This window comes from Barbus barbus (assembly GCF_936440315.1).
Source record: "Barbus barbus genome assembly, chromosome: 42".
Taxonomy (NCBI): Eukaryota; Metazoa; Chordata; class Actinopteri; order Cypriniformes; family Cyprinidae; genus Barbus; species Barbus barbus.
Genome location: NC_136720.1, coordinates 2,247,007 through 2,261,957, shown reverse-complemented (window position 1 = coordinate 2,261,957; position 14,951 = coordinate 2,247,007). Strand labels below are relative to the sequence as shown.

At 42.7% G+C, this 14,951-nt stretch overlaps 1 protein-coding gene across 1 annotated transcript; it reads left to right on the top strand.

Moving 5' to 3' along the window:
- Positions 1-2,291: 2,291 nt before the first annotated feature.
- Positions 2,292-4,244, top strand: LOC306861614 (NLR family CARD domain-containing protein 3-like; the record flags this gene model as incomplete). The annotated part of the gene is made up of 1 exon (XM_079403993.1): positions 2,292-4,244. Exon 1 carries the CDS (start codon positions 2,301-2,303, stop codon positions 4,242-4,244), a length of 1,944 nt encoding a protein of 647 aa, XP_079260119.1. The 5' UTR covers positions 2,292-2,300.
- Between the last annotated feature and the right edge of the window lie 10,707 nt (positions 4,245-14,951).

Here is a 14,951-nt window from a genome sequence, read left to right as displayed (position 1 = left end):
ACATTTATTTAACAGTAATACCAGCCCCGGACCAACGGTATCGATAATTTGCCTCAAAAAGCGAGGGTGTATTAAATCAAGGGGACAGAAAGAGGGTTTTAATTTTGTAATCACCTCCTTGACTGTTTGTAAGGATACCGGATTGAATGTAGTTCAGGGAGGTGCTGGGTTTGTAGGTAGCAACTCAACGTAATCAGTTACCTGTATCTGAGCCCTCAAATTTGTAACTTCGTCACCGAAGTGTCTCAAGAAGTCCTCAGAAAGTGCAAAGGAAGAGTTTTGAAAAGAATTAGTAGGAGGATTTAAAGCAGAGTTAATAACAGAGAATAGTATTTTAGGAGAACAATGACTTATTTTCAATAAGGTTAGAAAAATAGGTGTTCTTGGCTTTCTTGACAGCTCTCTGATATGAAGACAAACAAATTCTTCAGGATATCAAAAGAGATTTGTAGTTTGTCTTTTTTCCATTTTCTTTCCGCCTTTCTGCAGGATTGTCTCAGGGAACGAATGTTATTATCAGTCCAAGGTTCGGATTTGGGTTTTAGTTTAAAACACTTGACAGGTGCAATGGAGTTTAAAATGTCTGTCCAAACTGTATTTAAAAAATTTAAATGTTGTTCAGTATCAAGATTAGCGAGAGTCAACTCAACCGACAAGGACGAGCCAACTTTACTATAAAGCTCCGTAAAATCCTCGCAAAAATGCGACGAGTATACGCAAGTTTGTCTTGTATCAGAAGACGTCACCTGGGGAATGTCAGGAAGACACAACATAAACACAATAGGAAAGTGGTTGGATATGAGGGATTCAATCACTTCAACATCAGTAATAGCCAAACCAAAAGTCAATATTAAGTCCAATGTGTGTCCTAAAAGATGTGTGGGACGGTTTAGCCATTGCAGCATATTAAAAGAGTCAATGGTGTTCAGGAATTCCGTGGATAACTGTTTAGAGGGACAACACACATGGACATTGAAGTCACCAACTAAAAGAAACCGGTCATATTTAGCAACCAGGTACCCTATAAACTCAGAAAATTCTGCTATAAAGCCATTTCCAGAGTGCGGTGGCCGATATATCAAAACTAGGACAATTGGTTCAGACCAGTCAAGCAGTAAAAGCTAGTATACGAGGCAGAGGATAATAACCGACAATGTGAATAATACTCATCTGAGGATTATTATTTTTTTTATTCATTGGATGAAAAAGTTTAAAATGACTCATTATTAAAATGTATAATTTCTTAAATTAAAAAGTAGCCTAATTAATTTTAATCATTACTTTAAAAAATGTTTTACCTGGCCAATGTTGTCCTCCAATCAATGTGCAATATATAAAGACTATGAAAACAAATATAGTCAATGTATCTGTGTAGGATATTCTGTTCATTATGTGCAAAAGAAGATTAATAAAAACATTACTTTCTAAACAAAAAAATAACTGATTGCTTACTATTAAAAGCAGAAGAGAAATTACTAAATTAAAAATGATAAACCTACATTTTCTACTTTTATTTATGCTTTGATTTGAACGAAAACAGTGTATCCTTGTGGTGCGGCTGACACAGAAGAGCGTACGCTGTTTGCGTTCAGAGGATACTCTCCAAAACGTGGAGGAGACGAATAGTTGAATAAATTCGTTATTTTTATATGTAAGCTCTTCGCTGAGGAGAACACGTCTCTAAAGCATTAAACAGCAGACGCGTCTGTCAAAGCACAGCAGGAAAAACCGCAGTAAACGCTTGTGCTTTCGTCTGAAGAGCTGAATATAAAGCACTCTGATGTTTCAGACGACTTGCTCCTGCAAGGAAGAATGATTTCTGTGTGTTTATCAGGATCTTCAGGACGAGGAAGAGATCTTCATCACCAGATCACAGCTGTGTGTCTCTGAAGAGTGACAGATACATGCCGTATCCTCCTGACCTCAGTGATAATCCAGTGACCTCTGACCCCAGGTGAGGATAAGTGTGTAGTGATGATTGAACTGATTTATGGGAGTCACAAACACACAGACAGGACTCGACACAATAAACACATGTGCTCTTACATTTACTAATATTACATTATATACAATAAATATTACTTCACAGATAAACTGAAAATATACTGAAAATACTAGACTGACATCTCTATCGATTTAGATTTCAATTTATACATCATTTATTTTCAGATGTGTTTAATCAGTTCTTCTTGTGATATTTCAGCAGAGCAGATGGAGAGCGAAGGATCTCTGGAGGAGCCTCTGTCTTCTGTCTGAACAACACGAGCATTACAGCGTCTCTGAATAAACATGATCAACCAATGAATGATGAACTACAGAGAGTCAAAGAGCAGCTCAAATCCAGCATGAAGAACAAGTATGAGAGATTATTTGAGGGGCTGAAACTCCAGGAGAATGAAAGCCTCCTGAACAGGATCTACACACAGCTCTACATCATAGAGGGAGAGAGTGAAGGAGTGAATGAAGAACATGAGGTTTTACAGATGGAGAAAACCGCCAGAACACAACACTCACGAGACACACAGATCTACTGCAATGACGTCTTTAAAGCCTCAGCTGAACCAGGATGTGAGGAGAAAGACCAGATCAAGACTGTTCTTACTAAAGGCATCGCTGGAATCGGAAAAACCGTCTCTGTGCAGAAGTTCATTCTGGACTGGGCCGAGGGAAAAGCCAATCAGGATGTAGATTTCATGTTTGTGCTTCCATTTCGAGAGCTGAACTTGATCCGAGATCATCAGTACAGTCTTCACAGACTTCTGCTGGACTTTCATCCTGAACTTCAAGATCTGGACTCAAAGATTTATGAGGAGTGTAAAGTTGTGTTCATCTTTGATGGTCTGGATGAAAGCAGAATCACACTGATGTTTTCAGACGATCAGAAAGTTTGTGACGTGACTGAGACTTCATCAGTGGATGTGTTGATGTCAAAGCTCATGAAAGGAGAGCTGCTTCCCTCTGCTCTCATCTGGATCACCTCCAGACCAGCAGCAGCCAATCAGATCCCTTCCAAATACATCAACCGTCTGACAGAAATTCAGGGATTCAATGAGCCTCAGAAGGAGGAATATTTCAGGAAGAGAATCAGTGACCAGCATCGAGCCAGCAGAATCATCTCACACATCAGAAGAGCAAGAAGCCTCCACATGATGTGCCACATCCCCGTCTTCTGCTGGATCTCATCCACTGTGCTTCAGAAGCTCCTGGAAGAAGATCTGAGTTCAGAAATCCCTCAAACTCTGACTGAAATGTACATCCACTTCCTGCTGATTCAGATCAACATGAGGAACCAGAAGTATGAAGAGAGCGATCCAGAGAAACTCCTGCAGTCCAACAGAGAAGTGATTGTGAAACTTGCTGAAGTGGCTTTCAAACAGCTGATGAAGGGCAATGTGATGTTCTATGAGGAGGACCTGATTGAGAACGGCATAGACGTCACTGACGCCTCAGTGTATTCTGGGATTTGCACAGAGATCTTTAAGGAGGAATCTGTGATTCATCAGAGGAAAGTCTACAGCTTCATTCATCTAAGCATTCAGGAGTTTCTCGCTGCTTTCTATGTGTTTTACTGCTATTTAACAAAGAACAAGAAACTACTTCATGAATTTAGAATACATAGCATTGATAAAGACCCTCTATATAGTTTAAGAAAGAGCATGGAGCCACTGCAGTTTGTGAAAATAAAATATATACTTGGCCATGAATATGACTTTGAAAGTGTCTCTGACAGTGAATATGGATATGATTTGTCTGATAAAGTCTCTCTGTATAATCTACTAACATCAGCAGTAGATAAAGCTCTTGAGAGTAAGAATGGTGGTCTGGATCTGTTCCTGCGGTTCCTGCTGGGCGTCTCACTGGAGTCCAATCAGAGACTCTTACAGGATCTACTGTCACACACAGAGAACAGCTCAAAGACCATCAGAGAAACCACACAGAGCATTAAAGAGAGGATCAAAGATACACATAATAGTTATCATCTCTCAGCTGATCAGTCCATCAATCTGTTCCTCTGTCTGCTGGAAGTGAAAGATCAGACTCTGTCCAGAGAGATTCAGGAGTTTGTGAAATCAGATAAAAACTCAGAGACGAAACTATCTCCAGCTCACTGCTCAACAATCTCCTACATGCTTCAGATGTCAGAGGAGACGCTGGATGAGCTGAACACCATGAAATACAACACATCAGATGAGGGGAGAAGACGACTGATACCAGCTGTGATCAACTGCAGAAAAGCTCTGTGAGTGTTTCATCTTTAACTAAACTATCATATTTAATAATGAATCTGACACCTTTATAATAAATGTTCCTGAATGAGAGATTTTCTCCTAAATAACAGACCAGAATCTTAAAGGAGTCTCGACAGGTCTTTTTAATACAGTAGATAGTGGAGTAAAATCTCTGTTATCACCGCGGTAAACTCAACCCAGTCACATGAGAAACTGGTTCATTAAATCAGCAGCAGGTGCAGCAAAGGGACGGTCGACACCATTGATCAGTAAAGCTGCAATTCAGACATTTTCACTGTGAATGAAGATAAAATAATGACATACATTACTGGTAATATTAACAGCAATAATAATATAGCATTATCACATTTAATCTTCAGTAATTATTGATCATAAATGCATAATTTTTCAGCTGTTTGACTGCTGTTACAGTGAACTATTATAGTGAAGGCAGTGCTTGAAGTGTGTTTACTCTTTACTGTACAGCACTAGCCAGTGTTTTACATTATTATACATTTAAAGAGGTCTGCATTATGCCATAAAATAAATAAAACTATAGGAAAGGTGGATTACTGTGAATGGGAATATTATGAGTGATATAGGTCTAGTTTTGTTTTAACTCATATTTACTCTGTCAGCTTTGTGATCAAATTAATTTCACAAATGCTCGCACTTGTCCTGCTCCACTTCACCGTTGTCGAGTGAAAGGAGAGTTTTATAATGACAGGACAATCATTTATACAAGACTTTATTGAAAATGAAGAACAGCTGGTTCCTGCGCAGTCCTTTCAGTTTCAGTTTTCAATCTGATCGAGTGTTTACAGGCACTCTCAATCATATTAGAAAAGCATTAAACCACCCCTCTAATCCGATCAAAATTTAATTCTGATCGAGCTCAATCGCATTCCGCTCGGGAGCTTGTGCTTTCGTGAAGTCTGCCGTTGCTAAGCATCCGTGACCTGCGCTCTCCTCGACGACGCAGAAGCTTCAATGAAGGATAAATGTATTTCCAGCACTGAAAATCACTTGCAGTAGCTCTGCTACTAAACTTATTTAAAATGTCTCTCTCTCTGTACAGCTGTCACGTCCGGTGCAGACACGGGTGGGTTGCACCAACAAGGATTAAGCTTAAATCTAGATTAAATCAAGGTTTGTCTAATAATTCTGTTGCACCAAACTTTAAACCTTGTTTAAAAATAAGCAGGTTTACATTTAAACCATCAGTTTGATCCTGGATTTATTTGATATGTGAAATAGATTAACTTTAATCCTGTTGCTCCATAACGTTAAACTCAGATTTAAATCTCAATTAAGGATTAAATTAAAATTTACAGGTGATGAGGTTTAAATACAATAACGTGCACTTACTGTTACAGTATGTGGCTGATTGAACGAAGACCGAAACAGTGGGTGTGTTGTTCATTCATTCGGTAACGAAGCAACATGCTGTAGTTAAATATACAGTATATATTGTCACGGGCTGAAGAGTCACACAACCATGCCAGGTGAGAAATTCCCCGGAGGGTGGATTTATTGAATCCTCCCCCCCCCCTAAGTGTCGCCCTGGTCCCTTGGGTTAGGGGGAGGTCGGGGCTGGAGGAGGAAGCTTCATTGACAAACCTGAGAAAGCTATCCCCAGGAGGGAGAGTCCATCTGCATTGGCGTGAGCGGTGCTGACCCGATGGCGCATGTCAAAGTGGAAGTCCTGGAGCGTCAGAAACCACCGTGTCACCCGCGCATTCGTCTCCTTGGCTCGAGCCATCCACTGAAGGGGGGCATGGTCGGTGACCAACGTGAAGGACCGTCCCAGGAGATAGTATTTCAGCTCCAGGACTGCCCACTTGACAGCCAGCGCCTCCCTCTCGACCGCTGCATAGCGCTGTTCGGCAGGGGACAGCTTCCCGCTGATGTAGACCACTGGGTGTTCCTCACCGCCCACGGCTCCCAACCCGGTCTCGGAGGCGTCGGTCTGCAACAAGAAGGGGCAGTTAAAATCGGGAGCTCGCAGCACTGGTTCTGAGGTGAGCGCCGCTTTGATCCGCTGGAACGACTCTTCCTCTCTGGAACCCCACCTCACCGTCTCCGGCTGCCCCTTCTTGGTCAGGTCTGTCAATGGGGTTGCTAAGGAGGAGAAGTTAGGAATAAAGCATCTATAATATCCCGCCAACCCCAAAAAGGCCCGTACCTGCTTCTTGGAGACGGGCCGGGGAGCTGTGCGGATTGCTGCCACCTTATTCTCCTGTGGACGGACCAGGCCCCGGCCCAGCCGGTAGCCGAGATATTTGGTTTCGGGCAGGGCCAGATGACATTTCTTAGGGTTGGCGGTGAGCCCTGCCTGGCGCAGTTCCCCGAGCACCCTCCGGAGCCGCTCCAGATGGTCCTCCCAGGTCTCAGAGTGTATCACCACGTCGTCGATATAGGCGGCTGCGTACTCCTGGAAAGTGGCTGGGGCCCCGTGCAGTCCGAAGGGGAGAACCCGGTATTGCCAGTGGCCACTGGGGGTAGAGAAAGCAGTTTTTGGCTTAGCCTGGTCAGTTAACGGTACTTGCCAGTAACCTTTGGTGAGGTCGAGGGTCGAGATGAACCGGGCTCTCCCCAGCCGGTCCAGGAGTTCATCGACGCGTGGCATCGGGTATCCGTCAAACTCGGAGACCTCGTTTAGGCGGCGGAAGTCGTTACAGAACCGGAGGGTGCCGTCCGGCTTTGGGACCATCACGATGGGGCTAGAGCAGGGGCTGCGGGAGGGCTCAATTACTCCTAACCTCCGCATCTCCTGGACCTCCTCCTCGACAGCATGTCTCCGGGCCTCCGGGATTCTCGGCCAGCTCGACAGCCTCCACCACCTCTCCCACGGTACCGCATTCCGGCCGCTTGCCGAAGAGAGCGTGGAATGCTCGCAGGAACCGGTCCACGACGACGCGCTCTGCCACTTGCGCGGTGCTGGGGTTTCCCGCGAGGAGCCAGTGCTGTGCGAGGCGGGAGAGTTCGGCGACCTGGGCGCGGGCTGGCACTTTCCCATTGTACTCCCACCCGTGAAACCGCTGGGCCGCTGCGATGGGAGACAAACCCACTCGGGCCAGGATCTCATTCCGGAGGTCTTCGTATGAATCCATTGAATCGGCCGGCATGGAAAAGTAAGCCTGCTGGGGCTCACCAGTCAGCAAGGGTGCCAGGATCCGCGCCCAGTCATCTCGTGGCCATCCTTCACGTTCTGCGATGGTCTCAAACATTTTTAGGTAATGTTCGGCGTCGTCGTGACCGGTCATCTTCGGCAGTAGTTGGGTTGCCTGTACTCGGGGATCGGTCGGCGGAACCCGCAGGGCAGCAGCGCCGCGTAGCGTGGCGATTTCTCGCTCTGCCTCTCCTTGACGGGCCGCCATATGCTCCACAATTTGATGCTGCCGTATGCTGACCTCGGTCAGATGTTTTAGGAGCTCCTCCATGGCTGGGGAGAAGCCACCGCCTGAAACCAGAAGAAAGGGAGAGAGAAAAAAAAAACGTTACGGGGTTGGTGTGGTTGGTGGTGACTTGCCCGCATTCTCCACAAGAATGGTCAGTAATTTGCCCGCATTCTCCACCAGTGTCACGGGCTGAAGAGTCACACAACCATGCCAGGTGAGATAAATTCCCCGGAGGGTGGATTTATTGAACAAAACCAAGGTGCAGACAATCGTGGAGAACGTGCGGTGTGTGTGTAGTCCCTCTTCGGCCCGGTGCTCTTCTTCCCTTTTTTGCCTTCTCCGAATGCCGTGCTCGGTGATTTGGTCTGGGTGGCGGGCTGCTCGGTCAGCCGGTGCTGTCTGGGGAGGACAAAGAAACACGCACATTAGCAGTCTGTTCTCTGGAGGCATTGCTCACCCGCTTCTGTCTTCCCGCGGCTTTTGTAGAGCTCCCTTTAGCCGCTTCAGCTGGGACCGATCAGCCCGCAGTGATGAGGAACAGGTGTCTCTCCTCCGTTGCCAGGGCGACGCTGATTGGTCCCCGGGGCATGCGTCACAATATATACAGTCAGGTCCATAAATATTGGGACATTGACACAATTCTAACATTTTTGGCTCTATACACCACCACAATGGATTTCAAATGAAACGAACAAGATGTGCTTTAACTGCAGACTGTCAGCTTTAATTTGAGGGTATTTACATCCAAATCAGGTGAACGGTGTAGGAATTACAACAGTTTGCATATGTGCCTCCCACTTGTTAAGGGACCAAAAGTAATGGGACAGAATAATAATCATAAATCAAACTTTCACTTTTTAATACTTGGTTGCAAATCCTTTGCAGTCAATTACAGCCTGAAGTCTGGAACGCATAGACATCACCAGACGCTGGGTTTCATCCCTGGTGATGCTCTGCCAGGCCTCTACTGCAACCGTCTTCAGTTCCTGCTTGTTCTTGGGGCATTTTCCCTTCAGTTTTGTCTTCAGCAAGTGAAATGCATGCTCAATCGGATTCAGGTCAGGTGATTGACTTGGCCATTGCATAACAGTCCACTTCTTTCCCTTCAAAAACTCTTTGGTTGCTTTTGCAGTATGCTTTGGGTCATTGTCCATCTGCACTGTGAAGCGCCGTCCAGTGAGTTCTGAAGCATTTGGCTGAATATGAGCAGATAATATTGCCCAAAACACTTCAGAAATCATCCTGCTGCTTTTGTCAGCAGTCACATCATCAATAAATACAAGAGAACCAGTTCCACTAGCAGCCATAGATGCCCACGCCATGACACTACCACCACCATTCTTCACTGATGAGGTGGTATGCTTAGGATCATGAGCAGTTCCTTTCCTTCTCCATACTCTTCTCTTCCCATCACTCTGGTACAAGTTGATCTTGGTCTCATCTGTCCATAGGATGTTGTTCCAGAACTGTGAAAGCTTTTTTAGATGTCGTTTGGCAAACTCTAATCTGGCCTTCCTGTTTTTGAGGCTCACCAATGGTTTACATCTTGTGGTGAACCCTCTGTATTCACTCTGGTGAAGTCTTCTCTTGATTGTTGACTTTGACACACATACACCTACCTCCTGGAGAGTGTTCTTGATCTGGCCAACTGTTGTGAAGGGTGTTTTCTTCACAGGGAAAGAATTCTTCGGTCATCCACCACAGCTGTTTTCCGTGGTCTTCCGGGTCTTTTGGTGTTGCTGATGTCACCGGTGCGTTCCTTCTTTTTAAGAATGTTCCAAAGAGTTGTTTTGGCCACACCTAATGTTTTTGCTATCTCTCTGATGGGTTTGTTGTGTTTTTTCAGCCTAATGATGGCTTGCTTCACTGATAGTGACAGCTCTTTGGATCTCATCTTGACAGATGACAGCAACAGATTCCAAATGCAAATAGCACACTTGAAATGAACTCTGGACCTTTTATCTGCTCATTGTAATTGGGATTATGAGGGAATAACACACACCTGGCCATGGGACAGCTGAGAAGCCAATTGTCCCATTACTTTTGGTCCCTTAACAAGTGGGAGGTACATATGTAAACTGTTGTAATTCCTACACCGTTCGCCTGATTTGGATGTAAATACCCTCAAATTAAAGCTGACAGTCTGCAGTTAAAGCACATCTTGTTCGTTTCATTTGAAATCCATTGTGGTGGTGTATAGAGCCAAAAATGTTAGAACTGTGTCGATGTCCCAATATTTATGGACCTGACTGTGTATGTGTGTGTATATATATATATATATATATATATATATATATATATATATATATATATATATATATATATATATATATATATATATATATATATATATATTAGTTGCTAAAGCAGCATATTCAGCAGGCATCCTATCATACGCTCGCTGCTTGTGTTTGACTGTGAAAGATGAGGGAAGCTGATTGGTTGCTGATATCATGTATTTGACCGTTTACGACACTCCCCTTTTCCTGTTTTTACATCAGAAGCGGCCACAGATTCACAGACACAGATTTCCACAGATGATGTTTTTGTCCTGTTCATTGCTGTTTAGCACTATATCAGTCATTGTAATATCAAGAGTGAATCCTGCAGATGTCATTCCTGAAACTATCATGTATTCATGTTTCAGTAGGTAGGGCTTTGCATGGGGTTTCAGAGGGGGGCAGGGTGATTTGAGTTCAGGGCTCTCACAGCCTGGGGGAAAAAGCTGTTGAGCAGTCTGGCGGAGCAGGCTCTGATGCTCCGGTACCGTCTTCCTGATGGTAGGAGCTGGAAGAGACTGTGGGAGGGATGGGTGGAGTCCTTCACGTTGCTGTTGGTTTTGCTGGAGCATCGTGTAAGGAAAATGTCCAGGATGGAGGGGAGAGGGGCACCGATGATCTTTGCAGCTGTGTTCACTGTCCGCTGGAGGGTCTTGCGGTCAGCAGCACTGCAGTTCCCGTACCAGACAGTTAGGGATGTAACGATTACCAGTTTGACGATAAATCATGATAAAATTCCCCACGGTTCGTATTACCGTTTCATATTTTAATTATCATTAAAACCGTATTCGATTACCGCGATCTGAACAACTCACGATAAATAAATACTGTCCAGCATAAAGCAGAGTGTAACAGTCTCATGAGCGCACGGCAGCAGAGTAGTTTCATTCTGAGTGAAAACAGGCCGGAAAAGCTGGGAGGTTTTAAAAGAGTGCTGAGGGAATTATACAAATGAATATATCAGTGAATTAATTGTATGAATGTACCTCTGAAGGATCTGACTGTCTTCAGAAACGATTCGATGGCATTTTGTTTTCATCTTCGCTCCATGTAATACCTAAAGGAAGTGTCCTTAAACACAATACTGCTTCGTTCGCGGAGTTCACGGGAATCAGCTGTAATTCAGCTTTTCCATATAAAGCACCACCTGCTGTCAGAGAGTGGATTTACAGACACTTATTTACATTCAGCCTGTGTGCAGTTTCTGTCTGGCCAAAAAACGGACCAAATTTGCATGACCTGCTGTAAATTTTAACCGGTTGATGAAAAACAAGCTTATATGGATTCTACACATTTAAACATTCAGATAAGCTATATAGAATTATTTATGGAGCAGATAAGTGGACAGAGAGTTGGACTTGTAACCTGAAGGTCGTGGGTTTGAGTCTCAGGTCCGGCAGGGATTGTAGGTGGGGGAGTGAATAATCAACACTCTCTCCATCCTCAATAACACGACTGAGCTGAGACCCTTGAGCAAGGCACCGACCCCCCAACTGCTCCCCGGGCTGCCCACTGCTCCGGGTGTATGTTCACTACTGTGTGTACACTTAGATGGGCTAAATGCAGAGCACAAATTCTGAGTATGGGTCACCATACATGGCCACACACCACTTCCCCCCTCCCCTTCCCCTTATTTCATCAATTATCATTTTCACTTAACTCTTTCTTTAAAGGCTGAAATGTGAGGTTTACCTTTATATGAAACTTTTTCAAAGCTTTATTTGAACATTTACATTATTTATTTGAACATGCTATTAAACTGTTGTCAGTCAAGTTGTCATTTAAAATCCAGACCTCATTGGTAATGTTATTGTTTTAGTGATTATGCAAACAAAAAGTTTTTATTTGCTGTTTGTTGATTTTTAAGAATAAAACTTGAAGTGATTTATGTGTCGGTACTTTTTGAACATCTCCAGCACATTTTAACAATACCGTGATAATACTGATAACCGTGATAATTTTGGTCACTATTATCGTGATGAGAAATTTTCATACCGTTACATCCCTACTCTCAATCGTGCCTCTGTAGAATGTGGTGAGGATGGGTAGAGGGAGACTTGCTCTTTTCAGCCGGCGGAGAAAGTGTAGGCGCTGTTGTGCCTTTTTGGAGAGTGACATGGTGTTGGTGGTCCAGGTGAGATCCTCTGTGATGTTCACCCTCAGGAATTTAGTGCTGCTGACTCTCTCCGCAGTCGAGCTGTCGATGGTCAGTGGGGGGTGGTCAACGGAGTTTCTCCTGAAGTCCATCACAACCTCCTTTGTCTTCTCCACATTGAGGGACAGATTGTTAGTGCCGTTAGACCTCTTAGCAGCATGAAAAACAAGAGTTTATACAAATTCTGAATGGATTATATCCAGCCTAGAAAGCAGACAAAGAGTGCTCCCTTTAGAATCACTAAAAAGCTGTAACTCACTTCAGTTAATCACGATCTCACAAACTTCTGTAATAATCAGTGAAGCTTTACACAATCAATCTCTTATTTACATCACGTGTTGATTATAATGAGAGAACTACTGAGTTTAAACATGAGGACGTTTTATTAGTCCTTTCCTTCTTTTTAGTTCCAGTGTTTTAGCTAAATTGTGGCCATACTTTATTTATTCTTTTTTTAATTTTTTTATTAAATAATGGAAGCATTTTTTTAATATTTATTTCCTCCTTTTCCATTTTGAATTTACCTGTACTTTTACTTTCAATACTTAAGTAGCTTTGATATATTAAAAAAAATCATACTTGAGTACAATTAATATCACATACATACTAATATTCTACCTAAACTTCTACCAAAGTAGTTTTCTGGTAAGATATCTGTAGTTTTACTTAAGTGTGGCTTTCAGGTACTTTATCCACCACTGCGAATAACAAAGTATGTCCGTGACATGTTAAAATTAGGGCTGACACCGTGCTATTCTCTCCTTCAAAACAGTCATAAAAACTACAAATCCCAGGCGCAACACAGCTTCAGCGCTGTCCTGGAACCTCTCTCTACCCATCCGCTCACCCGCCCCTCTGCTGACCCACAGGTGTCAAGCTTCACTCCTCTGAATGGGCGCTGGGATAGACAGACATGTAATCTGACCTGCTGTAGCTCACTGAGCAGCACAGAGTTGTAGAAGATAAGAGAAGCTGGCCTGAGCTCTTATGTTTTGGAGAGCGTGTGTTTGGCAAAAAGTGTGTTTTTTGCTCTAGTGTGTGTCTGCTACAAACAATGATTTCTCAGCGATGCAAGCACACAGAAACGTGAAAATGGTCTACATCATGATTCTATTGAAGATCATTTAATCTGTGATCAGCTATTACACATATTGTGAATAAATCTATTGATGAGAGTATCTTCCCCAGTGTCTTTAAAACAGCAGTTATAACCCCAATTTATAAATCTGGAAGCAAAAATGAAATAAGTAACTACAGGCCTATTAGTATATTACCTGTAGCATCTAAAATTCTTGAGAAAGCCATTATAGAGCAGCTAACCGATCATTTAGATTGTAATAATTTGTTGCACTCCATGCAGGTCGGTTTTAGACGCAACCATTCCACCGACGCAGCCTGCTGCTATTTGATAGAAAACATAAAGGCTAACTTGGACAGAGGGGACACGGTGGGTGCAGTGTTTTTGGACTTGCGAAAAGCCTTCGACACGGTAAACCACCATGTCCTTCTGTCTAAGCTCCCTAAGTATAACCTATCCATGGAGACATTGCATTGGATACAATCGTATCTCTCAAATCGGATGCAATGTGTGAGGGTAAATAATGCATTGTCCTCTCTGAAGCCCGGCACAACTGGGGTCCCGCAAGGATCAATTCTGGGACCATTGTTGTTCAGTATTTACATCAATGATCTTCCGGCTGTGTGCAAAGGCATAGACATCATCATGTACGCAGATGATGCCGTCATCTACGTACATGGGAGGGATAAGGAGCAAGTAGCCATTAAATTGTCCTCAGCCATGGACAAAATAAGTAATTGGCTTAAATCTCCTTGCTTAACACTAAATATTGAAAAAACTGTGGTAATGTATTTCGCTAAGTCCAATAAAGTTAAAGATATGCCTAACATCTATGTTAATGGACATAAAATCAATATCGTGACAGAGATAAAATACCTAGGTGTCCATTTGGATCAAACTTTGAGTTTTAAAAAACCTATTTAAAGAATGTGCAACTATAATATTTCCACCTTTAGCCATATTAGGAATAGTTTGACAACTGAAGCATCTTTCATGTATTTTAATGCCATGATTTCTCCACACATCACTTATTGTTTGTCCTGTTGGTCTCAGGCCAATGAGACCACACTTAAACCGCTCAGATCGGTCTATAATGAGGCGTTAAAGGTGCTTGATAGAAAAGCCCCTCGTTATCATCACTGCAATATTCTCAGTAAATATTAAATATTAAGTTTTGACTCTCTAATTCGATATACAAATCTAAGAACCGTTTTCAAAATTGTTAATAATATTGCTCCACCCTCATTGAAAAAAATCATAAAACTTTATTCTGAACAAACGAATCGAACCTCTCGCTCTACTGCTCACAGAAACCGTGCTGTCCAGAAAAGATCCTCTGCCTTTGCACAGACAGCCTTCTCATTTAAAACCATTAAACAATGGAATCATCTTCCAGACAGTTTAAAGTTGCCTGTAGATCTGAATAATTTCTCTCGAAACTTAAAGAAATACATCCTTGATTACCAGTTGTGTCAGCATCAGTACACTTAAAGTTTACAAATGTAATATTGAAGTAAATGTTTTTTGACTATGTTGTACATATTTTAGGCTGTGATGGCTTTTTTTTATTAGTTTTTCATTTAAATATTTGATTAGTTTTAGATGATCACTGTTCAACTAATATTGCATGTATTTGGTAGTGCTATTAATAGCTATTTGTAATGTAATGTTTTAATATTATGTGTACCTGCCTGGGGACTGCAGATGGAAATTAGCATTTGCTAACTCTGGTACAAAGCATCTTTTCGTAAGATTAATGTATTTTGTACATTGTCCCTGACAAATAAACTACTAAAATAAATAAATAAA